At 33.6% G+C, this 26,425-nt stretch overlaps 1 protein-coding gene across 1 annotated transcript; it reads right to left on the bottom strand.

Moving 5' to 3' along the window:
- Positions 1-1,444: 1,444 nt before the first annotated feature.
- On the bottom strand, positions 1,445-25,589 carry LOC127859381 (porphobilinogen deaminase-like). Its single transcript, XM_052396733.1, has 11 exons — positions 25,378-25,589; positions 20,473-20,545; positions 20,297-20,346; positions 19,711-19,844; positions 17,406-17,483; positions 13,143-13,218; positions 11,803-11,916; positions 9,289-9,447; positions 8,271-8,324; positions 6,863-6,958; positions 1,445-6,236 (listed from the first exon to the last, which is right to left on the bottom strand). The coding sequence occupies exons 1-11, from the start codon at positions 25,423-25,425 to the stop codon at positions 6,000-6,002; spliced, it is 1,119 nt and encodes a 372-aa protein (XP_052252693.1). The 5' UTR covers positions 25,426-25,589; the 3' UTR covers positions 1,445-5,999.
- Between the last annotated feature and the right edge of the window lie 836 nt (positions 25,590-26,425).

Below are 26,425 nucleotides of genomic sequence, written 5' to 3' on the forward strand. Positions count from 1 at the left end.
CCTAAACGTGATCCAATTGATTTCACGGGGCGTTTTAACATTAGGTATACACTTAAATTTCTTTGAGCCTGCAAATTTGGTTGTGAAAGTCATTTCTGCAGAACACTAAAACAAGCCGGTTGGGTCTTAATGTGCATATTGACATGGGTCCAATTTACTATGCTACTCCTAATTCTTTGGATTCTGCACGAAATTTGTCTAATACAATCATACGGTCCCGTTCTAAAAATAAACTAGGGCGCAATTTCGACAACTTGCATTTTCCTCAGGAAAGGTTGGGTAATTTTTCTAAGATTATTGTATGCGCTGGATATTTATTAATCATGAGTTGCATTAATTAATAATAATATAAGAATGTTGTTATATACATATAGCCCCTGTTTGACGCATACTTTTAGTTTGATATCATTCTGGAGGTCACATTTGTTGTAAAACTTGGTTAGAGTGTCTATCTTGACAATATATAAAGACAAGGTTTGTATATGTGTCAGGTGCAGTAAAAAAAAGAGCACCGCATAGCAGGGTGCAGTTTTGAATAAACGAAAGCTTGATCTTTGACCTAAAATGGGTGTGGCGTGTAGAACTCATCAAGGTGCAGCTACATATGAAGTTTCAAAGTTGTAGGAGGAAGCACTTTGCTTTGTTTTAGCTCGACGCGGACGAGCTGGCTATGACAATACCACGGGTTTTCTCCGAAAACAGCTAATTAGGTCAGACAGACCTTGTTACTTTGAAGATAGAATACACAAGGTTTTTCTATTATTTGACCTAGTTTTTGACCTAGTGACCTAGTTTTTTACCCCAGATGACCCAAATGGAATCCCAACCCAGATTTCAACAAGATAAAACATTCTGACCAAATTTCATAAACATTGGATGACAACTGTGACCTCTACTGTCTACACAAACAAATTGTTGATGATTTTTCAATTATTTGACCTAGTGACCTAGTTTTTGACCATAGATGACCCAAATACAATCCCAACCCAGATTTTATCAAGATAAACATTCTGAACATATTTCATAAAGATTGGATGAAAACTGCGACCTCTTTTGTCTACACAAGGTTTTTATATAATTTTACCTATTTTTTGACCTAGTTTTTTACCTTGTGACCTAGTTTTTGACCCCAGATGACCCAAATACAAGCCCAACCCAGATTTCATCAAGATAAACATTCTGACCAAATTTCATAAAGATTGGATGAAAACTGTTACCCCTACTGTCTACACAAACAAATTGTTGACGGACGGACGCACGCACACACAACGGATGCCGGACATCACACGGTCACATAAGCTCACAGTGTCACTTCGTGACAAGTGAGCTAAAAATGAATCGTTTACGGCACAATGATTAACAAGTTAAACTGGTGTAATCAAATTGTAAAACATGTGTTACTTAAACTATCCGTTTTCTTCATTGTGCGAACAAAAATAAAAATATAAAGAAAGAACAAACATTTCTGTCCATATTCATTGTATTTAGGATACAAACAATCTGCAACATATAATATATAAGCTAGAACTAAGGCACAAATAATCTTATCTGTAACAATATAGTACACAAACATGTCTGTAATCTTAAACCATTCAAACAATTCTTTTGATTAAATCTACGTGATAATGTATTCATACTTCACGAAGACCTCACTTGTACATGTGTACCCTCACACACTTTGTCAGCTCAGTTAAAGGGCAAATAAGTCAGGACCATGTGGTTCACTGAGAAGGACACATGATCGGAAAGAATTGTCTTGCACATGTACAACAGAATCACATCTTATGCTGACGATATATTTAAAGTTTCAATTGTATTACTCCATATGTGTGGAAGTAGTTTGATCCACACTCTTATAACATTTTTACTTCAACTGACCGACTGATATATCAACCGAAGCTGGCACTCTTACATATCACATCACAATCTTTACCGGGTAAACTTAACATGGTTTGCGGCATTTCAGATGAATAAACAAAAGTGTGTTTTTTTTCTTTTTTGATATATCTGTTTCAAACTTCGTTCAATTTCACATAAACAATAAAAACGCATGTAGAATCAGTATTCCAATAATACACAAACGTTTTATTGAAACTTTTGTAAATGGGGACAAAAAATGATATTTTTTAAGTTAAAAAAACAAAAAACAATATTTTTAAGTACCGGTAATATCTTGCTTTAGTGGCAGTAACTTTAAGATCTGACGACCTTAAATGTTACTCTGATTATAGAAGACTGTCAATACTGTTCTGATCGACCTTTGAGAAACAACTGTTTCCCTTAACTGAGTTCTTGTAGATATGATGCTAACATTTCACCAAATGCTGCTTACAAAAGCCACTCCTTTGACATAAATCAAGAGCACAGCGATATATGTTTGTCTCCTGACTTGGTTAATTCCATGAAAAGGACATCAGAATGAGATCTCTTGAAAGCTAGACCCAGTACCATGCATGTAAGATTCCACTTGAAAACTAGACCCATTACAATGCATGTAAGATTCCATTTGAAACCTAGACCCACTACCATGCATTACAGATTCCACTTAAAACCTAAACCCATTACAATGCATGTATGATTCCACTTGAAACATAGACCCATTACAATGCATGTAAGATTCCACTTGAAACCTAGACCCATAACAAAGCACAAACTACTTGAAGCCTAGATCAATTACATGGCATTTAAATATCTCTTGAAACCCAGACCCATCACAATGCACAATGTTAAATTTTAATCTAAATTCAATAATGCATGAGATACCAAAAGTTTAAAATAAACTGTACTATTTTAAAGGCAATATTAAAATATCATGTTCACACACTTAAACAAAACAATTGTTTTGTATTTTAAAACAGCATGTCACATATAATATAACAAACAAGAAACCGTCGAAGACGGGTGATGCTCCCCAAAGTGTTTTTTTTGTCGAAATATTGCACTATATATTCAGATAAAAGGAAACGTCTTGAGGGGCATAACTTTGGACAAATTAATACGATGGATGGTTTAGCAACTTAAATTTTTTAAAGGGCCATAACTCTCTAAATAAATCAACTTACCAGTACCAACAAATAACGTGCGCATCTCCTCAAGGTAGTTAAGCTTCCAATAAAGCTTCATTGAATTCCAGTCAGTAGTTGGGGAGAAATAGCGCGGACAAGAATTGCACTATATGTACAGTTTATAGAAAATTTCAAAGGGTCATAATTCTGTGAAAAATCATCCGACCATAACCAGCTGATAATATGCACATCTCCTCTTGGTAGTGAAGCTTCCCATAAAGCTACATTGAATTCCCGTAATAAGTTGCTGAGAAATGGCTCGGACAAGAATTGCACTATACGTACAATGGAAAATTTCAAAGGGCCATAACTCTGTGAAAAATCATCCAACGAGAACCGGCTGATAATATGCACATCTCCTCTTGGTAGTGAAGCTTCCTATAAAGTTTCATTGAATTCCAGACATAAGTTGCTGAGAAATAGCCCGGACAAGAATTGCACTATATGTAAAATGGAAAATTTCAAAGGGCCATTACTCTGTGAAAAATCATTCGACGAGAACCGGCTGATAATATGCACATCTCCTCTTGGTAGTGAAGCTTCCCATAATGTTTCATTGAATTCCAGTCATTAGTTGCTGAGAAATAGCCCGGACAAGAATTGCACTATATGTAAAGTGGAAAATTTCAAAGGGCCATAACTCTGTGAAAAATCATCCGTCGAGAACCCCTGAAAATATGCACATCTCCTCTTGGTAGTTAACTTTCCCATAAAGTCATTAGTTGCTGAGAAACAGCCCGACAAGAATTGCACTATATGTAAAATGGAAAATTTCAAAGAGCCATAACTCTGTGAAAAATCATTCGACCAGAACCCGCTGATAATATGCACTTCTCCTCTTGGTAGTGAAGCTTCCCATAAAGTTTCATTGAATTCCAGTCATTAGTTGCTGAGAAATAGCCCGGACAAGAATTGCACTATATGTACAGTTAATGGAAAATTTCAAAGGGCCATAACTCTGTGAAAAATCATCTGACCAGAACCTGCTGATAATATGCACATCTCCTCTTGGTAGTGAAGCTTCCCATAATGTTTTATTGAATTACGGTCATTAGATTCTGAGAAATAGCCCGGACAAAAAATTGTGCACGGACGGACACACAGACACACGGAAACACAGACGGACAGACGAAGCGGCGACTATATGCTTCCCCCAAAATTAATTTTGGGGGAGCATAATAAAACATATAAATTAAATTATCATATCTAAACAGTAGATCTAATAGAACAGCTGTTCAAATTACAGCAAAATTGCTGAATAGTAATAAAACACCCATCTGAGCACCATGATAGCAGTACATATGCATTGGAATGTAATCTTGAATAAAATGCGTTATATAGTTTACATTATGTAATGTACAAATAAGAAAGAAGATGAGTCAATGATAATAATGAGTAATGCTACATACCATACATTAGAAATTATTTCAAACTCTGACATTTAACTGGTTGTAAAAACATGATTATACATCACCAAGTTATTTGAGAATACAATCACATTAAAACCGATTAAATCAATATTTAATATCAGATAACAGATATCAATCAAACATGTAATACAATATTTGTATATCATTATTACATAAATATGAATAAACACTATGTTAAATTTATTTTGTTTGTGTTTTTCTTGTTTAAATGACTATTGGATATTTGTTGATAAATTTTGAGATAAAGAAAGGGCCACAAAAAGTAAAGTGAGTTTGTATCTTCTATTTTTGAAAGCCCATTCATTTTAAAAAAATGTTACTTTTTCTATCCACTTTGCTTTAGTCAACATATGTTTACAATACAGAGAGCCTATTTTACATTGAACATTCAAAAGTACAAAATGTAAGAATTCAACATTTAACTTAAAATATCAACTTAACGCATTGTTTGGCTGAAAACTTCTACAAGTGTATTGATTTTTTTTAAGCGCTCTCCTCTGACGATATTAAAACTGGATTAAAAATAATTACAATTTATATTTACTACACTATATCAGTTCAATGTTTAAGGGAACAATTCAGCCCAACAACTGATCAATTTTTTGTGCCCTAAAAGGAAAAACAAAACAAAATGAAAATGAGATGTATTTACAAAAGTGTATTATTGGTTACAATTATAAACAATAGATGTGTTCGTCAGAAACACAATGCCCCCTATTGCGCCGCTTTGATTTTTTATATATTTTTGTTTGACCCTTGACCTTAAAGGATGACCTTGACCTTGAACTTCCACTACTCAAAATGTGCAGCTTCATGAGAACGCCGCTTTGAAATTTATAAAAAAAAAATTACCTTTGACCTTGAAGGATGACCTTGAACACCATATATTAGACATTTGATCTTGAAGGATGACCTTGACCTTCACCTTTCACCACTCAAAATGTGCAGCTCTGTGAGATGCACATGCATGCCAAATATCAAGTTGCTATCTTCAATATTGAAAAAGTTATGGCCATTAAAGTTTTCAGACGGACGGACAGACTGACATACTGACTGACACACTGACGGACAGTTCAACTGCTATATGCCACCCTACCAGGGACATAAAAAAAAGATGGTGTATGTGTTGGTAAAAGTCAACATTGTCAGAGCCAACTAAATTTTAACTGAAGAAGTTTAACAAACGTCTTCATACCTTCATACTTTAACACACATTTCAAATAAAATCCATTTTTTAGGGTTTAAACCAACAATCCTAACAAATCGACTAGACTGTTACACAAATTTACAAGAAAAGGTACTTTACAGAACCATTTCTGTGTAATGTCTCTCTCTGACTTCAAATCATAGGCTGTGGAAAATATTTCCATCTAATAGATCCATTTTTTTACACACAAAATTAAAATCTCTAGCTGCAAAATTGTATAAAACACATTTTCAGCATATATATATAAATAACATAGTTTGTCCTTACATATTATTATCATTCTTAATGCTACCAAACCTACTCTGCAGTGACTTCTCCTTGCTTTGTTTTCTCCACCATTTCCCGCTCTTTTCTTGCTTTCTCCTCCATCACTGCCCTTGCCGTCTGCTCCTTAGCCTCAGCGAGAATGTTTGCTGCCTCGGTTGCCAGCAGAAGATTTGCAAGCTCTGTTCCAACTTCTTCTGCGATGTGGCACAATGCCGGGTCGATGTTACCAGGCACAATTGCAGCAAACAGGTGACCGTTGGTTGCCATCTTTAAACATAGTCCTTAATTTATATTGATGATTTAACCCATTTATGCCTAGTGGACTCACCCATCCTTCTAAATTGGATCAATTTATTTCCAAAATTAGGGATGTCTAGTATATTTATTTCTATATTTAGAATATTTTTTATAGAAATTCATTCAAGAAAACAGCGCAGACCCAAATGAGACGCCGCATAATGCTGTTTGCCAAGGCCTTTTTTCTAGACGCTAGGCATAAATGGGTTAAATGTTGCATCTTATTTAACAAAACCTATCTGCATGGATAATTTTTTAATGTTTTTATCATGATATTAATATTTGTTATATAACAAGGTTTATTACTCCTTCTTGTATAAATCGACAAGTAGATACTTATAAATGAGATTTGCGCTGACCAATGTGTTTTTTTTATAAATTTTATATAATGTTCATGATCTCATGAATTTAGAAATCTTATTAAAAACTTTGAATAAACAGCTTTGACCAAACAGAAAGGCAGAGCAAACAATCTTTCACAAGTTAAGTATAACCTGCACATGAAGTGCTTCAAAACAAACAGTATATTTTCAATCCATTTTTATCATTCTGATACCATCAATAATTTTGAGGAAGAAATTCAAATATGAATAAACCTTTTTGTTTGCTGGTTCTTCGGGGAGATCTTTTGAGTGTGTATCCAGTACACACTGCTTGCCATCTATGCTAAACACACCACCCGTCAACGTCAACTGCAACATATTTCATTTAAAGATTCAGTTAATTAACTGAAACAAGACTATTGTAAAGCAATATATGTCACCTAACAGCTCCACAATTGTCAGATTTTTTTTTATTTGTTGCCAAAGCGACCATAATTCTTGGCGTAGGAACAATATGAAAAGACGGTCCATATTGCCATATGACCATGTTTCAAGTTTCATGAACAAATAAGAAGAACTTTTAAAGTTATCGCAGGATCCAGAAAAGTGTGACAGACAGACCCACAGACAGAGGCACAGAGCGCAAACCATAAGTCCCCTCTGGTGAAACCGGTAGGGGACAATATTGAATTGACAAAGATCAATACCATAACATATTTATTCATTCAACATGTAGCAATCAACATTACATTATTGTTGTTCATGATAGTACACTTGTTGACATTTTACAGTTAAGTACATACATGGTACATATAATTTCTGTACATTTCTGTGCTACATGTATTAACATGTTACAGAAAGAACAAGAGCTGTGTTCGTGAAACACAAATCCCCTAACAGCACATTGAAGCCGAAAAAGCAGCTATATGCCAATTAGAAAAAGAGCTGTCACCATAGGATGACTTGTGCCCCCTATAAACGTTTGATAGAAGTTATAAGCTTTTTTCGAAACCTAAACGCAGATTTCAAAACCTAAACGCGGACCTAAGTTCAAGGTCAAGGTCACAGGGGTCAAAATTTGTGTGCGTATGGAAAGGCCTTGTCCATAGACACATGCATACCAAATATGAGCATTTTTCAAAACCTAAAGGCAGATTCCAAAACCTAGACGCGGACCCTAACTTCAATGTCAAGGTCAGAGGGGTCAAAATTTGTGTGCGTTTGGAAAGGCCTTGTCCATATACACATGCATACCAAATATGAAGATTATATCTCAAGGGACATAGTAGTTATGAGCTTTTTTCGAAACCTAAACGCAGATTTCGAAACCTTAACGCGGACCCTAAGTTCAAGGTCAAGGTCACAGGGGTAAATTTTGTTGTGCATATGGAAAGGCCTTGTCCATATACACATGCATACCAAATATGAAGGTTATATCTCAAGGGACATAGAAGAAATGAGCATTTTTCGAAACCTAAACGCAAAGTGTGACGGAAAGACGGACGGACAGACAGACAGTCCGATCACTATATGCCCCCTTTTCTTCGAAAGGCGGCATAAAAACAACATGACATCAGGGCATTTTTTAGGGGGGGCCAAGGTCGCTTCACAAAAACTGGAAAAAAGCCCTGGACATACTTACAGTCAATTGATTATATTATTTTACAATTAATCCCCTCACCTTTGTCTTTGACAGTTTGGTGGAGACACATACTGGGACACTGCATCCTCCTTCCTGGAAGAAGAGGAAAGTATCAAACTAATATTCCAGTTGCTTGCATTGCATGTTTTATTTTGATGTTTTCCTATGTCTTATCACAAAACAGTATTGCTATAATTCATATATTGATGCGTAATCTTGTCTGCTATCTTGAATAAAATGTGTTGACAAGAAATTACAATATTCCATTTGTTTTTGTTCATTAGCAAATAAACAACACATTGAACAAACTTCCTGAATGAATATATTCAATTTATCAAACTTTAAGAAAAGATCAAAGGGACATAAATTATCAATGGTTAATACTGTATTATATTCCAATATGTTATCATTGTTTACAAAATGCATATTAAAATGGATTTCTGACACAAATGTCTCGTTTTTATGAACATAAAATGAAATGTCCAAAACAAACAAACAACACTGCCCTTGAGGACGATTTTTGTGCACGCAGAAGATCAGTAGTAGTAATTAAATTAATATGAATGAAATTTACAGAAGTTACGCATGCACAATATTGACAGCAGGACTTTGGCACAGTTCAATTTTCATCAAAGAAGGCAATGCGTGGCAGTGTGAGTTTAAATTCCAAAAAAGACATGAATCAAGTTTAAATTCCAATAAAGACATGAATCAAACATATTTTCTGCCATTGAATTTTGTTTCTCAATGATTTCATCAATATAAAATTGTTTCTCGATGTGTATATGCTTCAAAGAGGAAATATGCATCATCTTTATACGTTTTTATATTTAGAGCAAAATACTGTCAATATAACCTTTTGTTATTGAATGTAATGTCCAAATTGACTACTTTAGATACCCATACTATTGTTCCTGAACAAATAATCTAAAGCAGTTGTCAATTTCTAGACTATTGCAAGGAAAATACCTTCAGTGCACTATAAAGATGAACAGTCATCTACTAGTATTTATGAGTAGGTCGTGTAAACTGAAACAAAGTATATTTTCCATCTTACCAATCGTCTAAGGAAAGCCCTCTCCGCTATGCAGGCTATAGCAGTGTCTTGGTGGTGTATGTCGGACAGTAGGGTGAGGGTTTTTCTGTCCCCCGCCCTACATTCCACAGCCATTGCTCCCTGACTGACTGCATACATGCATTCATCTGGCGTTAGAACCTGCATCAGCCAGAACAACAATTGAACTGGGCGAAAATGTTTGTTTTTGAAAGTTTGATTTATGCACAATATGCAGCATCCTGAACTTATATTTTTAATTAGTAAATTGCAGGTAATCCTGTCCACAAGAAAAAGTTTGATGCAAAGAGATATGCTATGTAAGCTGTGAAGGTATTTGAAAACAAGAGATGTGTTTGTCAGAAACACAATGCCACCTACTGCGCTGCATGGAAATAAAATTTCTATTTAACATTTGGCAGGTATAGAAGTATAGAAATCATCTCCCTTTAAAGGTTATTACTTCCCTTGAATTTTGTCAAATCCAACGGGGGGGGGGGGGGGGGGGGGGGGGGGGGGGGGGAGGGTCTCACAGTCTATTATGACCATGCCAGACATCCGAGGCCTGTGGTTTAAAAGAGAGACATAGCCAGAGTTTATCATGTATCTATGGACATAAGTCCACAGGTATGTAATGAACATCAAAGAAGTTATAATTATATCATTTAAAAAAAAACTTGAAAAATCAATCATTTTGGGTTATAAATAATCAAAATAATAAATCTGTACAGTAACTGTGAAAAGAACCTCAATTCTTGGTAAGGAAATATATAATATGAGATTTATAATTATATAAATTACTTCCCTTGAAAATAATTGTCTGTAACAAATATCTATTTTTAGTAGCAAATAATTAAAAGCCACTACCGTGACTGTAGATTCACCACTCAAAATGTGCAGCTCCATGAGATACACATGCATGCCAAATACAGTCAAACCTGAGAACAGCGGTCAGTCAAGGGAAATAACCAAATTGACCGTTGTCCACAGGTGACCGTTGAATTCGGATCACAATTTTAAGATGGTTTGTCAGTTGGTAGTATTGCTACGTCGCTACCCCACCCAGTCGTTTGCATACAGTGTAAAACAGAGGCTCATTGCCGTTAAGTAAGCATAATAACAGAAATAACTTACATGTGTACATTGAATAATACAGAAGAATATCTTATAGATTGATTTAATTTCATATTGTTAAACTAAAGAAATGACTTTATCAACTCTGGTATGAATGTTTACTCAAGCATCTCGCTCATTCAGTAAATAAAGCTTGTCAGGTGCCATTGACGTCACGTCCTTACAAGTCTAAAAAGCGGGACTCTTTTAAAGAATGATCCGAAAATGTTATTTCAAATCGATACTCAATGTTGTAAGTACAATGTACTAATTAGCGGTCATTTAATTAGCGATAATTACAATGTACTTTAAACGTGTCACAAACTCTGGAATATTTTCTTTTGAAGATACCCCCACAATTATCCCCAAAAAACAAACCGTCTCAACACCTTATTATTTGTTTACTCACAGCGGGCCGCTTTTATTATATCAAAGACAATAACCGCTATCAGACGCTTTAACCGCAAAATAGACGGACAAATGATGTGCTGTGTTTTTAATTTTCGCGACTCGAGACGACTGACGCGTGACCGTTGATTTCAGGTCAAACATGAATTTCGGAGTGGAATATAGTGGCCGTTGGCCGTTATGGACAGGTGGCCGTTAAATTCAAGTGTAATATAGAGTGTTTTTCGTCGGGGGGATTTCAGACTGACCGTTGTCTGCAGGTGACCGGTAAATTCAGGTGGCCGTTAGGTCAGTTTCGACTGTATATAAAGTGGCTATGTTCAAAATTGAATAATTTTCTCCCTTTTTAAAGCATATTACTTCCCTTAAATCTGTATTTTCTACCGTAGACTGTAAAGGATGACCTTGACCTTTTACCACAATGTGTTTGTCAGAAACACAATTCCGCCTACTGCGCCGCTTTGATTCATTTAACAAAAATATATACGTGGGCAGGTCAGATAACTATGTCCATTTAAAGCTTATTACTGCCCTTGACTTTGTTTTTTCGACCCTAGACCTTCAAGGATGATGTAAACCTTAAAATTTTACCACTCACAATGTGCAGCTCCATGAGATACACATGCATGCCAAATATCAAGGTGCTATCTTCAATATTTAAAAAGTTATGGCCAACTATAAAGTTTTTTCGGACGGACGGACAGACTGACATACTGACTGACGGACAATTCAACTGCTATATGCCATCCTACCGGGGGCATAAAAATAAGTAATACATCATAATTATTTTATCAGTCTTAATCAACAAAAGAACTGTAAATTGTCTTTTCCTTTTTATCATAAGTTGATTAATAATGAACAACACATCTGTGAATTTTATCTTTCATGTATTAAAACACAAGTCTATTAATAAAAATGATTGAACCATCGAAAAAATAACAAAGGCTGTGTTTGAATTCATTATCATAGTGAAGCTTTGTGCATTATGTCACCAACCTGTGCTATCCGGTCATCCCACCCCATCCGTACAAGCCCTGCCTCAGCCAGGATAATGGCATCATACTTCTCATCCTCGTCCAGTTTCTTGAAGCGTGTGTTCAGATTGCCTCTCTGCAGCCATGTTAAGGACGCCATTTTCAACAAGAACTTTTAGTATTATTTGGTACAAAACAGTACAGAATGTGGTGTCTCATCAGGATCCAAACTGTTTGCTATTTTGATAGTATTCTTAGGAAAAAAAATCAAAGAAAATGCTAATTTTAGAAATTCAGCAGACAACATTTTAGCAGACGACAAATTTCCCAGCATGCAAAGGGTTTATTTGTACTAGTCTGTCGGTAAGGGCATGGTCAGTAGACAATATTGTTTCTGCTGAATACGGCAATGCTTCAACCTACCATCATCCAAGCCTGTGTCTTGTTCTGATAAAACTGGGCATAATGCATATGCGTAAAGTGTTGTCCCAGATTAGCCTGTGTAGTCCACACAGGCTAATCGGGGATGACACTTTCTGCCTAAACTTGATTTTTTGTAAGGAGGGACTCCATTGAAGCTAAAAATTTCATAAAAGCAAACAGTTTCGTCCCTGATTAGCCTGTGCCGACTGCACAGGCTAACTTTGGACACTTTACGCACTTGGATTATGCCCAGATTTCTCAGAACAGGACACAAATAGATAGACTTCTTACTTGCAAAGAAAAGAAGACGCCTTTTGATTATTAGCCCATTAAGTCAAAACTCAACCTTCAAGGGAACTTGTAACATTAAAGTTTATACCATCATTACCCTATCTGACAGAGGGGGAGGGGGTTTATTAAGGTACATGGGGGGGGTGGCCTTTTATTAAGGTACAGAAGTTAAAACTGGTTTTTTGGGTACCATAGTAACCATCACTCTAGTACCGAGACTTTTTGAGAAAACACAATCTCTGTTCTCCAATAAATCTTTCCATACAAACTTCTTTGGTATGATTTCAACAAAGAGCCTGTTTAATTACCGATACAATGTTATATACTGCTGGCTAAATTTTAAATTTGTGGATTGAAATAATTTAACATTCATGTCAGTTGGGGAAAGGGGCATACATATGTAACAAATACCTTTTCCTCCCAAAGATATTTACTGCAACATGTCATTAAGATTTTGCTAAATTAATAAAGCAGATTTAGAATGATCTAATACATACAACAGAATATCATATATATAAATAAACATGATTTTGTGAAAAGATCTTTAAGTTCAAATCTGCCTTCTAATATTGTACTTTTTAAATGTTGAAACCAAACTTGTTTTTCACCTTCTCTGGTGAACATTAATTCAGCTTTCAAAAAGGATACAATATTTTCAAATTTGAATGTTGGAAACTTCCTGGACAGTTGAGCTGCTCTTCTAAGCGATGATGTTCCAATTACACTGAAATGGAAAACAAACCCTGCTGATTAAAGCTTGCATACCAAGATATAAATACATCATACTGCATTATATCTTGCATGTTTGTTAAACTTTATAAGCTTTCTTTATGAATAATTTGGAGAGTTCTGTTGTTGTCGTTATATTTTCTAATACTACGATGATTGCTTATTTGAAGTATAAAATACATCACTCATTGTATGAGCATGGATGGCCGAGTGAACTTAGCAATAGACTTTTACTCCAGAGGTCAGTGGTTTGAGCACAGTTGAGGTTTCCTTTTTTTTTTTCTTTAATTTTAATCTAGTTTTTTTACTGGTGCTTTTTAGATCCAATGTTTACATTTATCAACATAAAGCATTTAATGACAAACTTCAATACATGCAAAAATCTGTGAAAAGGCCCCTTTAATGTAATAATCGAAAAAAGATCAAGTAAAATCAAAAAGCTTCATTCTTAATATTAAATCAGCGATTTTTTTCCCAATTGGGAAAAGTATCGTTTCCAGCATCATTTCCAGATCAAGTAAAATCAAAAAGCTTCATTCTTAATATTAAATCAGCGATTTTTTCCCAATTGGGCAAAGTATCGTTTCCAGCAAAATTGGGCAAAATTTGTTACAAAAATCCTAAAATTGGGAAAATTCACGCTGTAAAGTCTTCATATTGGGAAATTGGTGTATCTGATTTTTTGCTCCCAAATACTTTAAAATTGATAACTTAGTGTTGTCAAGTTGTCAATATTATATTTACTTATACATGTTCGAACCACAGAGCTGCATACGGAAACTAACTTAATGTTGTATGTTATTTATTTATATATATATATATATATATATATATATATATATATATATATATATATATATATATAGTTAATATATATATATATATATATATATATATATATATATATATATATATATATAGTTATATAAGTAAAATGTAATAATCCAGATTGTGAATATTATATAATAAAAGTAAAAACACGTGTCTGGGATTTTAAACATATATTGATTTAGCCAACGCGTTTCGCATAGCTCATCAGGGCATAATTCAATATATTACAACGTCAAAATGTCATGGAGATAACGTCATATCAATTATGACGTCATAACGTCAATAAATATTAAATGAAATTTAATTTGGGTTTAAAAACATGTATAAAATGTTGTTCTTTTGCTAACCTAGCTGAAATATTGTTCGAAAATAGCTTATAAAATGGAAATATTTTAAATTTTGGTTCATTATGTGAACATTCATCTAAATGTTTACTTAAAGGCATCTGTCTTGTTGAGGGGTCTCGCATTTGTTGTTCATGGACAGATCGCCTATTTCTAAGTTTATCGCCAGTTTGGCCTATATAATATTGTTTGCATCCATTGCATACTAATACATAAATCACATTTTGTATATCACATGACATATTAGTTTTTATTTTGAACATTTTGCCATTAAAATCAAAAGAATTCCCTTCAATAATATAACCACACAGGGCGCATCTAGGGTCATTACATTTGGATACTCTTGGTTCTTGAGATGAAAAGTAAGATTTGGTTAACAGAAGTTTTAAATTAGGTGGCTGTCGCTTACATTTTATTATCTTCTGATTTGAAATTATTTTCTGTTTGTAAAATGTCAATGTTGTTTTTTAATACGCCAAACAGTTCTTTATTTTTTGGATTTTGTGTTGAAATAAATGGAATATATATATGGGGGGGGGACCTTCAATTGGGAATTTTTTGGACAGCAACTCAGAAATTAAATTTTTTCCAATTTGGATAGCGCCATTATTCAGTACTTTTACAGAATGAAAAAAATCGCTGGTTAGCCAGCATGGCTAATTTTTCCAACAACTTGATTGACATATTCAAGTTATCAACGGACATAGTCATGAACCTTAAACTATTCACATCATTTTGCTCTCTGTAATTTTTTATTTTATTTTTTATTTTATTATTATAACACAATGGACATAGCGTAAAGGTTAATTTCACTTATTACCTTCTATATGCTTGCAGATTCGGTACCAGTGAAAAATATTATTTAAACATATTAATACAGTTATATTTTCCTCCTTTATAAAGTACCACAAAACAGCACTTTCCCAATTGGGAAAAAAATACAAATTTCCCAATTTTCTGTCCAAAAACTTCACAGTCAAAATTTAAAAAAATTATAATTTTTAAAACAAATAAAATGCAACATTTAGTTAGTTTCCCTATGCAGCTCTGTGGCTTGAGCCTTAGAAGTTAATATAATATTGACAACTTGATAATTGCACACTTAGTTATCAATTTTTAAGTACACAAATTTCCCAATATGAAAACTTCATGACACGCATTTTTCCAATTTCAAGTTTTTTTTGGCACATGTTTTTCCCAACAGGGCTGGTACTGGTACTTTTCCCAATTGGGAAAAAACAATGAGATAATTGTTTAATATGATTGGTCCTGCTTTCAGCATCAAGAAAGAATCATTATCCATAGTCCATGTGTGAATCAAAGATTCGTTGCTTAAAAAAGCCATAATTTCAAGTAAGAACCTACAGGTATTTTGATGGATTTCAACTGATTTAAAAACTTCAATTCTAATGATTTGTTCCTGATTGCATTCCAGTAACAATATGATCAATCAAGAGAATGTCAGTTTAAATGTACTTCACTTCAAATCATGACCTGAATAATTATGCAACCTGTCAAAAGACAATATATCACAGGCTTCATAATAAATTATATGAATAAAAGCTGTGGGCAATTATTTCTACATTGCCATAATCAAATTATTCCCCATGACGCCCCATTGAATTGAGTTTAATATCTTATGACAATAAGCAAAAATGATTCAATTATCTAAATTGCCCTAAGGCCCCTTGGCTTCAAATAGCCTATCACTGTAGGCAGTAAACCAAAGATCTTTAAATAAACAATTAACATGTTTATAGATCTTTGAGTAAACCAATAACAAGTCCTGACCAGGGATAATTATGTTAAACCTAGTAAGCCACTCATCATACTTGACAAGATTTGTGCAACCTACTATTGTGTTCATCCCCAACTGTTAAATTTTGAACAGCCATAAAATCTCAAGCTACAGTTATCATTTGCATACCACTGTGCAAACATTTAGCTGTCTTAAAGATAGCATTCTGAAATACTATTGTTGACAACAGATGGCCTGTTAAATCTTAAGTGTTTATGTTAAATGCATTACTGTTATTCTATTGCTATTCGAAACAAAATAATTGTTATTTGGAACAAATTTATTTCTTGGAACATGAACATTATTTTCTACAATTCTCTGTTTCAAAAATCTTGAAACTAAATTGTTTGCTTTTGATGAGTACTCTTTAATTACCCAAACCCAACCATTTTTTTAACGGCTATGAAATGTGTACCGGTAATTTACTTTACAAATGCTTTCCACATATAACACATCTTATTACTTTGCATAACTTTATGCGTGATGAATGATTTCCCGTTTGGAATAATAATACTTGTAATAAGACAGAACCACATCAAACGCTCCTTCACAAAATTAAATAGCATCTAGAGTAATACAATATTCCGATAGGTAACAGTTTCCACCTTTGTCTAAATGTTTAATAAAACAATGAGTAATTGAGTAAATGGAGTTTTGTGAATCTAGTTTTTGGTCAATTTTCAGAGTAGAAACAGTTATTAGTGAATTTTTAGAACATATTTTGACTGTTCACTGATTACAAAGGAAATATCATATGTTTCCTCAAATATGTCTTGTTTTTTATAGTCACACCATTTGACATAAGACAAAATTAAAGGTGTTTCCTTAAATCTTTCTTGAGACCCTTTTGGTATTCTCTTAAAGAAAGCATGAAAGTAAACCAATGAACCAATTTTTTTTTTAAACTGTCACATATGGAAATGTTGATGTTTACACCAAATTTACCATAGTAATGTATGTATTCTATGAAACAATTCGGAAGAAGCCCTATAGTAAGATAACAATCTCTGGTTGCGGACACATTCTTGGCGTAATTTCGTAGGTCAGGTTCACAAGCAAAATTTCAATGTTTCAATTATTTTAAAGCCATTTCTTCAACAGTGGTAACAGACTATTATGATCAGATGGGCATAAACAATTACTGCTCCTGAACCAAACATAATGCCATGGCAGGCTATTTTGCACTCAAAGGTGAAAGTCTGAACTCACCTGTTTTCTGGCAAATCTTCTAATTTTTTGCCCTTGTGTTTTGGATGCATAACCACTGCATCAAACTCACTGTCTCGCCTGCAACCATAAAAGCAAAAAACTTGTTTTTGGTAATACATCTATTGCCTAAAATACTTCGATTTTGAATTACTTTTTTTATCAACTAAGAAATGAATACCATTTATTTCAAACTTTTGTTTTTATAATGGAAGTAGTAAAGAAATACATGCAACAACTAAAACTATCAGTTAAAATGTTGAATGATCTAACTGATGGAGTATAAGTCATATGAAATAAAGCAATTAAGCTCAAAGGTTTTAAATGACTGCACTTCTTGGGTTATATCTGCACAATTTGAAGTTCTCTCTTCCAATGATGCAACCACCATCATCTCCAGAGATAACCCCTTGATGACCCCTTTCAGGGGACATGACCACCGTTACTTAACACAAATCCCTTTTTTTACAATGAACAAAACATGACACTTAAAATAAATATGAGCCGTGCCCTGTGAAAAGGAAGTTTAAAGAATGTGTGTAAAGTGTTGTCCTAAATTAGCCAGCGCAATTCTCTGAAATACATCTTAACATGAGTGTAGCCCTTAGAAAATAAACTCTAAAGCAGTGAATTTTTTTTGCTTTTATATGTTACAGCCTGTGTCATTTGGATTGGGAAAATTTGCACGATAAACTGTGAAATTGGGAAAAATAGCGCGATTAACCATGAAATTGGGAAACATTAAGCATTTTAAATATGATTATAAAGAGCAGAATTAATATTGTTTTTAAGTGCATGCTCAGGGGAATTTCTAGCCTTTTTGGGAAAAGGTTCTAACCTTTTTGGGAAAAGGAGTCTGGTCAAATTGGGATTTTTTTTAAATCAATAAAAGCGGCAAATTTGAGCATATATTATTTATTGACAAAAAGTGCTAAATTAAAGTTGTATATTTTGTAGAATGTTTAAAAAAATAAAGTTGAGATTTAGTGTAAAGAAATCATAATTAAGTCATAAGAGACTTCTTTCTTAAAAATAATGTTGTTTTTTTGGTTTGTTTTTTTAGGAAATTTGGCTTTTTTGGGGAAATTTTGGTCAGATTTTTGGGAAAAAAAGTGGATTTTTGCAATTGGGAAGCAGCCGAACATCGGCGGTAATTTTGAGCAAAAAAAATCACTGTAAAGTCAAGACTTTTCTTACTAGATTCAAGTTTCAAAGGCTTCATTTGAAAGAAGATACTTCTTCAATCTCTTCCCCATAGAAAGCAAAGTGAAAATGGCTTTTGAAACCAGCATAAAACCAGAACAGCCTACAAGTAACTCGCAGTCTGTTCAGGTTTTATGATGTTGGCTGCTCATCAGTAACTAAGGGTTGGAAATGAAGCCTTTAAAACTTGAATCTAGTAAGAAAGGTATTTAATTAAATGTAACTTTCTAAGGGACTACAAATGCGCAAAAAACGTATCTAAGTGCTAAAGCTCAAAGGTTTTAAAGGACTGCACTTCTTGCGTTATCATCTGCACAACTTGAAGCTCTTCCAATTATGCCACTACCATCACCTCCAGAGATAACCCCTTGATGACCCTTTTCAAGGGACACGACCACTGATACTTAATACAAATCCTTTTTTTTACAATGAACAAAACATGACACTTAATATAAAGATGTTATTACAATCGTCTTAACCTTTACCTCTCAGAAACACACATTTACATTATTGTAGCCCTTAGAAAATAAAGTATAAATTCAAGACTTTCTTACTAGATTCAAGTTTTAAAGGCTTCATTTTAAATTATCAGGTACTGATGAGCAGCAAACAGTATTAACCTCTTCCCCATAAGAAGAAAAGTGCAAATGGCTTTTGCAACCAGCATAAAACCAGAACAGCCTGCAAGTAACTCCCAGTCTGTTCAGGTTTTATGCTGTTTGCTGCTCATCAGTACCTAAGGGTTGGACATGAAGCCTTTAAATCTTAAATTTAGTAAGAAAGGTATTTAATTAAATTCAACTTTCTATTTGACTACAAATGCGCCAAAATATGTTTTTTAAGTGGTAAAGGGTTAAGCCTTTGCATGCTGGGAAATTTGTCGTCTGCTAAAATGTTGTCTGCTGAATTTCTAAAACTAGCATTTTCTTCAATTTTTTTTTCTAAAGAATACTATCAGAATAGCAAACAGTTTGGATCCTGATGAGACGCCACGTTCTGTGGCGTCTCATCTGGATCCAAACTGTTTGCATAGGCCTTCAAAATTTGATTCTAGCACTGGAAGAGTTAAACACTTTGATTCCGAGTGGTAAAACAACAGACTCACTTGTACACACATCCTATGACTAGGGTATCTGCTATTCTGGTTGGCAAGTCCTTCAATGAATGGACCACAAAGTCCACTTCACCGGCCTCAAGAGCCAGCTCTAGTTCTCGTGTGAACAGGTCTTTGGCTCCAATCTTAACGAAATTAAGGCAAAAACATGGGTTAAAAATCTGGCGTTGTTCTGTTTGCGAAAAAGGGTCAAAGGATTCTGAACTAAAACCATGAAGTACATGGAAACAAATGTTGGGTCGGAAAGGGTGTATGAATATTATTGAAGAAAAATTGGCACAATATTTTGTAAATTGCATCAAATAAATTTAATTCTTAATAAGAGGCTTATACTATTATGTTTATATTCTAAATAATAATAGTGTGCAAGGTTCACCTACACTATAAATGCAGTTTTAGTAGTGCAGGGTATGAAGTAATGATTTTAGCCAAGAAATGATTTTAGCCAAGTTATGATTTTAGCCCAATCATGTAAAATTGGGCTCATCAATCAATTTGTGAATATGACACACGGACAGCCTAAACATAATGTGAGTGAACACAAACATAATGACACAAAATAATAATTATGTCTTACCTTTGACAATGCTGAATCCAATATATTATCACCTGTAGTTGTCATGGTAACTAAAATATCAGAAAAGACATCAGATGTTACTATTGAGAAAATAACAAACTCATACAAAATAAAATATTTTTACATTATAATTTTTATGATTTGTAATAAACGACAAACACAATTTTATAACTCACCAACTACAAATTCATATTCTGGATTCAATTCCTTCAATTTATTGATGATGGTGTTTGTTTGAACAAGGGCAAGCTGAAATTGAAAGAATTATATACAGAATAATTGTCATGAATATGAAATAATGGAAATACAAATAGTAAGAAGAGCACACATTATTGAACAATTATATTTGTCAAAGCAGTCATTTATCATCATAAAATTATGGTCTATTCTAGGCTTGACTAACTTTTCTAATTGATTAATGTATACATAAGACATTTGGTTTACATCATGGCATATAATATTATAATATTACCATCAACATCCAACATTAATGTGTTAACGATTTTTTATATGTGTTTAATTGTAATATATTGATAAAATATGTTACAATTACACAAAATAGGCAAGAAAAATTATACATTAAAGCCGAATTTCATAAAAATGCAGCAAAGACAAATTAGCGGCCCCAGCCAATTGTGACGTACATATTTTTCTACAATAACCGAAGCATTCGTCTTTGTATTAGGATTGGAGTTAGTGTTCGTGTGTCGTATGAATATATATCGTTGCAGGAATTCAAATAATCTGTTAACCCTTTGCATGATGGGAAATTTGTCTGCTAAAATGTCGTCTGCTGAATTTCTAAAATTAGCATTTTTTTCGATTTTTTTCAAAAAATACTATCAGAATAGCAAACAGTTTGGATCCTGATGAGACGCCACGTTCTGTGGCGTCTCATCAGGATCCAAACTGTTTGCAAAGGCCTTCAAAATTCGGTTCCCGCACTGAAAGGGTTAAACTAAGCTTAGATTCACATCGTACATGTATGATATACATGCTGGCGAATTCGGCTGTACAGCCGTTTTCAATTTCAGAATTAAATATCTGGCTTATTTCGCATTTTTCGACACATGTTCTTCTTAACTTTAATTTATATTGAAATATATATATAATAAGTTTTTTTGCACATTTTATATAAATTCATAAATATTTGACAAATCATATATACCCACTTTAATAATAAACATAATTTTCATGGTGGGTGACCATATATATTTTATCTTGTCCACATAGGAATTGAGGGGATTGTCATTTATTTTGTGATAATCTAAACTATATGTTTGACCTTAACATTTATGCTCCAAGGCAAATATGTGTTAAAACAAGAGTACATACCCTGCTACCCTAGGACCCCTGCCATGCCTTATTTGATCAGCACTTTGTCTCAATATACAAGTAACATAGCATGCTGATCCCTACATATTAAATGCAGTAGAGATAAAATAACCATAAAAACACTAGTGCTTTTTTCACAAATGAACACCTTAAAGCTTTTTAAATCCTGGCTGGATCACCAGTAGTCCAAATAATTAGACGTAAGCTACCCCGCTTACTCCTATAAATATGAGGTCGATTTACATCGACCTCATATCGTTTAACGTTATTTTGCAATAGCATCGTTCCGACATGAATTCATGTCGGAAGCTTTAACGGTATCAAATTCATATAACAGCACAGAATAATCATGCAATAAATTATTAAACATAAAATATAAACATTATTTTACTAATTGCATTAGAAAAATGTTTATACAAACTTACAAGTAATGATAGTCCAGACCTTAAAACACTACCACTGTTCAAATTCCATATTGTTGCCATATAGCACTGTGTAAATTGAAAGTTGCATAATGTTACCTCATTGGTCGGTTATAAATACATTGTTTCTCTATGTATAGTATTCGATTTAGACGAAAATAATAACTTACGTGGAATGTCATATTAGTTTTCCATTAAAACTTTGATCTTGCTGTGTGTGTTTATGGACTTTATTAATTATGTTATACTTATTTTTGTATTTCATTAAGAATTAGAACGTGTAGCCCTTTTTGTTAACTGTTTTTAGCAAACGATTCGCGGCTTAATAAGACACGGAAAATAGTTAAAGCGACACTTTCATTTAAAGGTTTAATGTGAACAATATTAAATGAAACCTTTTTTGGTATTAATATATTTTATTGACATGTTAAATTCGATACTTGAAAAGGTGTTTAGTCTTTAAAAAGATGTCGCTGATATTTTTAATTTCAATAACTGTTAATATGCTTAATGTTGTGTAAGAAATTGAATAGTTTCACTGAGTTTTATTCCCGCCTAAAATCCGATATCGTAAAACGCGCAACGGTTAAGAATAAGGTCTAAATAAGTTTAAGTATTCAGATCTGAATATCAGCAGCTGTGCCAGCTGGGAGCCCCGTTTTGGCTTTAACAACCGCAAGCGAAACAACATACTTTTTTAAGTCTTGCACTTAGACTCCATGATCACAAGTATAGGTCCCTGCTGTGGCGTATGACACCATAGTGTTATTTAGTATTGGTCGGCACAGTATCTGATCATAACGAGACAATTGGTTTGTGCTGAACACATGGGCAATAAAACCACAGATCTATCAAAAAACAAGATTATTGAGATATCTTTTATTGAACACCGCGATAAAAATGCTCAAACCACGGACTCTAGATTACACGGATAAGAAACATGGCAACATTCTCAGAATCATCACTGCTATATGTGTAATCACCTAACAATTCGTCTAAAAATAATTTATATATTTGAGTTGAAGACGATGTACTGTTGTATAAGTCTGAATAAACTATCTGTCTGCCTGTCTAAATCAAAGCCGTCATCGTCCCAGTGAAAAAAAATCTGATTTTGAATAGTTGAACATGATGCCCTAATGTCAAAATACGAAATGACCCGCGTAACACCGACCGTGATTTTCAAGAATCTTTAATAAATTGATAATTTAAGGTAAATAACATTTCATATAATTATACATAATTCCCTCGTTGATAATTAACAGCAAACGATGAATGTTTTTGACACCCATTTTATTTCAAGTATGCATGCAAAGCCGAATAAAATCGAGAGGGTCCGCTATATACGCTGTTTCATCATAAATTTAACACCCTTGCTGTGTTATAAACAAGAGCTGAAATAGTTAATTTATTAAGATTTATTTATAATAAGCTTTATTGATATGTTTCGTGAACAAAATACTACAATATATCATAAAAAATATAATAATCATGGCAAAGGAAATTCAATGGCCGGTTTCTAAACAAAAGCATAATCGCCAAGACCGTAGCATCAGTTCAGTGCGTTAGGAACTCGCGCTACTTTCTTCCGCCTTCATTCCTTAATTACTTTCGTTTTTAAACAATTTTTTTCTATCGTATACAGAATTCTATTCTCCTAAGCAAGATGTAATTTTTAAAACTGAACTCCAAATATAAACGCTACAAATTGGTATTAAGTACGAACATGTCAACCGTAAATCTAGATTCTAAAACTCCAAAACGGTATGATGTTTGCAAAAGTTAAAGTTATAACTCACCGGGCTGTCGAAATCAGAAGAACGCTACAAATTGGTATTAAGTACGAACATGTCAACCGTAAATCTAGATTCTAAAACTCCAAAACGGTATGATATTTGCAAAAGTTAAAGTTATAACTCGCCGGGCTGTCGAAATCAGAAGAACGCTACAAATTGGTATTAAGTACGAACATGTCAACCGTAAATCTAGATTCTAAAACTCCAAAACGGTATGATATTTGAAAAAGTTAAAGTTATAACTCGCCGGGCTGTCGAAATCAGAAGAAAAACTTAATATATATTTATATATCTGTTTACTACGTAACGTAAGCTTTCTAATGATATATAATTTGTCAAAATCGGCCGAGAAATGAAACTATAATTCAACAAAAGACGTGAGTGGGTACATCAAAATGTATAACCTCGGCGCTTCGCTGTACGCTAATTGTACAAAATCGATAGCCACAATACGGCAAAACGCGCGGTGGTAAAACATAAAATGTGTATTTCTTGTGTTTATCTCGCTATAAATCCATTAATAACAACGGGAATATACTAAAACGTATATTTTTGAAAGAGGAATTAATAAGCAACAAGATAACGTATAAACCAATAAAATCGGATGAATAGTTTTTGCATAAGATTGAATTTACTACAGTAAGGGTCAAAATCCTCAAATACTCGATTCATCTCCTAACAATATACACTCCGTGATACAACTGGTAGTTTTAACACACACATATAGGTTCCATTTAATTTAAGAGTACAGAAAGCTAAAAAGTGATGTGGTTTGTTGTACAACAACAATTGGTTATGTGTAACCTATTCAAAAAATAATTTCGTTCAAGATAATTCAATGTAATTCTATAAACGACAAACACACGAAGTGTGTTGTGTATGTTTATTTTTAAAAATGTACATAAGTGGTTTAAAAGCACAATTTTTACACATTTAAGAGGTAATCGCTCACATATATGTCTAATTAATGATAATTTTATGCATTAGCAAAGATTTAACGAGAAAAACTGAAGTTTTAGTTGAACTCAATTTGCTATAGGAAAACGACGGTAGCCGTTTAGACGTAAGCGGGGTAGCTTACGTCTAATTATTTGGACTACGATGTAAATCGACCTCATATTTATAGGAGTAGATCACCAGGTTTAAATTGCCCACTAAGAGCACTTACTTTACATTAGAGCTAGTTCACATATGTTGCATGGCTAAATTAAGTCGTTACCAAATATTGAATATTTGTGGCAATTAATTTAAAAATTGTGAAGCAGAGATGATCTTAGATGAATAAGACTCAAGACCTTTAAATTTGACATTCATTGAGTTTGGGACATGGGTCTTACAAGTGAAACCCCATGAAGCAGTGTTTTTTTAGCAAAATCTAAAAAAATAGGACTAGAAATTCTGAATCTATTGCTACTAATACATCTGAAACAGAAAACAGCAGATCAGGTGATTGCATTTGGAAACAAGACCGGATCCCAAACAAGGATGAAATTAATAATGACACTCATATATTGACAGATGGTCTTACCTGACTTTTCCTAGATCCAACTTTAACAACATTTGTTGCAGAAGCCATCACTTCACACTTTCCAAATAAATAAACGATAATTAAACTGCTATGTTAAATATGTTCAACACGCATCAATGTTCATGTTTCTAAATGTCCACGTTGATTTGCGTGCGTGATGACACGGAAAATAAGTTGACTTTCATTTCCAAACGAGGCCGACGTGAAACAAACGACTTCCGGATCCGCGACTGGTCGTGCAGTTGTTTATGCTTACGCAGATTTAGTCGATAAGAACATTAATGAAGGTTAAATAATATTTTGATTTAATAATTGATTAGATTTCTATCTCTAAATGTCTATTCTCCAAGTGTCATAGTTGGTTTACTCAGTCCCACGCAACAATTACTCAAGTATATCTTTATTCGGATACCACTTATTTCGGCTATATTAGCTATGGAAATTAGGATTACGCAACGCATTTTTTAACTGTTCAATGTTTTGGTGTAACAGTCACAATTCTTAATAGCGGTTGTTGCAATATATTTGCCCATTTTAATTACCTTAATATGTAATTTTCATGGCCTTGAATCATGTCATATCATTAAAGGTCATGAGAGGAATCCACTATTTGATATCTTTTAGTCGGAGCATATTATATCCTTTAGAAGAGCTCAATTTAATAATTGAGAATATAAGCTAGTGAAGAAGATGCAGCATTTGTCAAATGCTTTTTGCTCTTAAGGCAGTTAATGTGACTTTTGATAGGTTTCATGCTCTTGAATTGTTTAAAAATTAAGGCATGTTTGGTTGAGAAAAAAACTCAGACTGTTATGTTTGATGTATGACAGTCAATCACAAAATAACACTTTTTAAAAAACATTTATTTCCTTAGTGCAATGTTTGCCTCGTCCTGTCAGACAGTAGACGTATGAGAAGGTACATAGCCTATGTCATAGGACGGGCAGTCACTGCTTTCTCATTGAGATGTCTGTGCCAACCTAAAGTTAAATTTGAAAGAAATTTAATGTTTCGTCTGTACTTAGCAATGTATATGAACAATGTCAAA

This window comes from Dreissena polymorpha, chromosome 15 (genome assembly GCF_020536995.1).
Source record: "Dreissena polymorpha isolate Duluth1 chromosome 15, UMN_Dpol_1.0, whole genome shotgun sequence".
In the NCBI taxonomy this organism is placed as follows: domain Eukaryota; kingdom Metazoa; phylum Mollusca; class Bivalvia; order Myida; family Dreissenidae; genus Dreissena; species Dreissena polymorpha.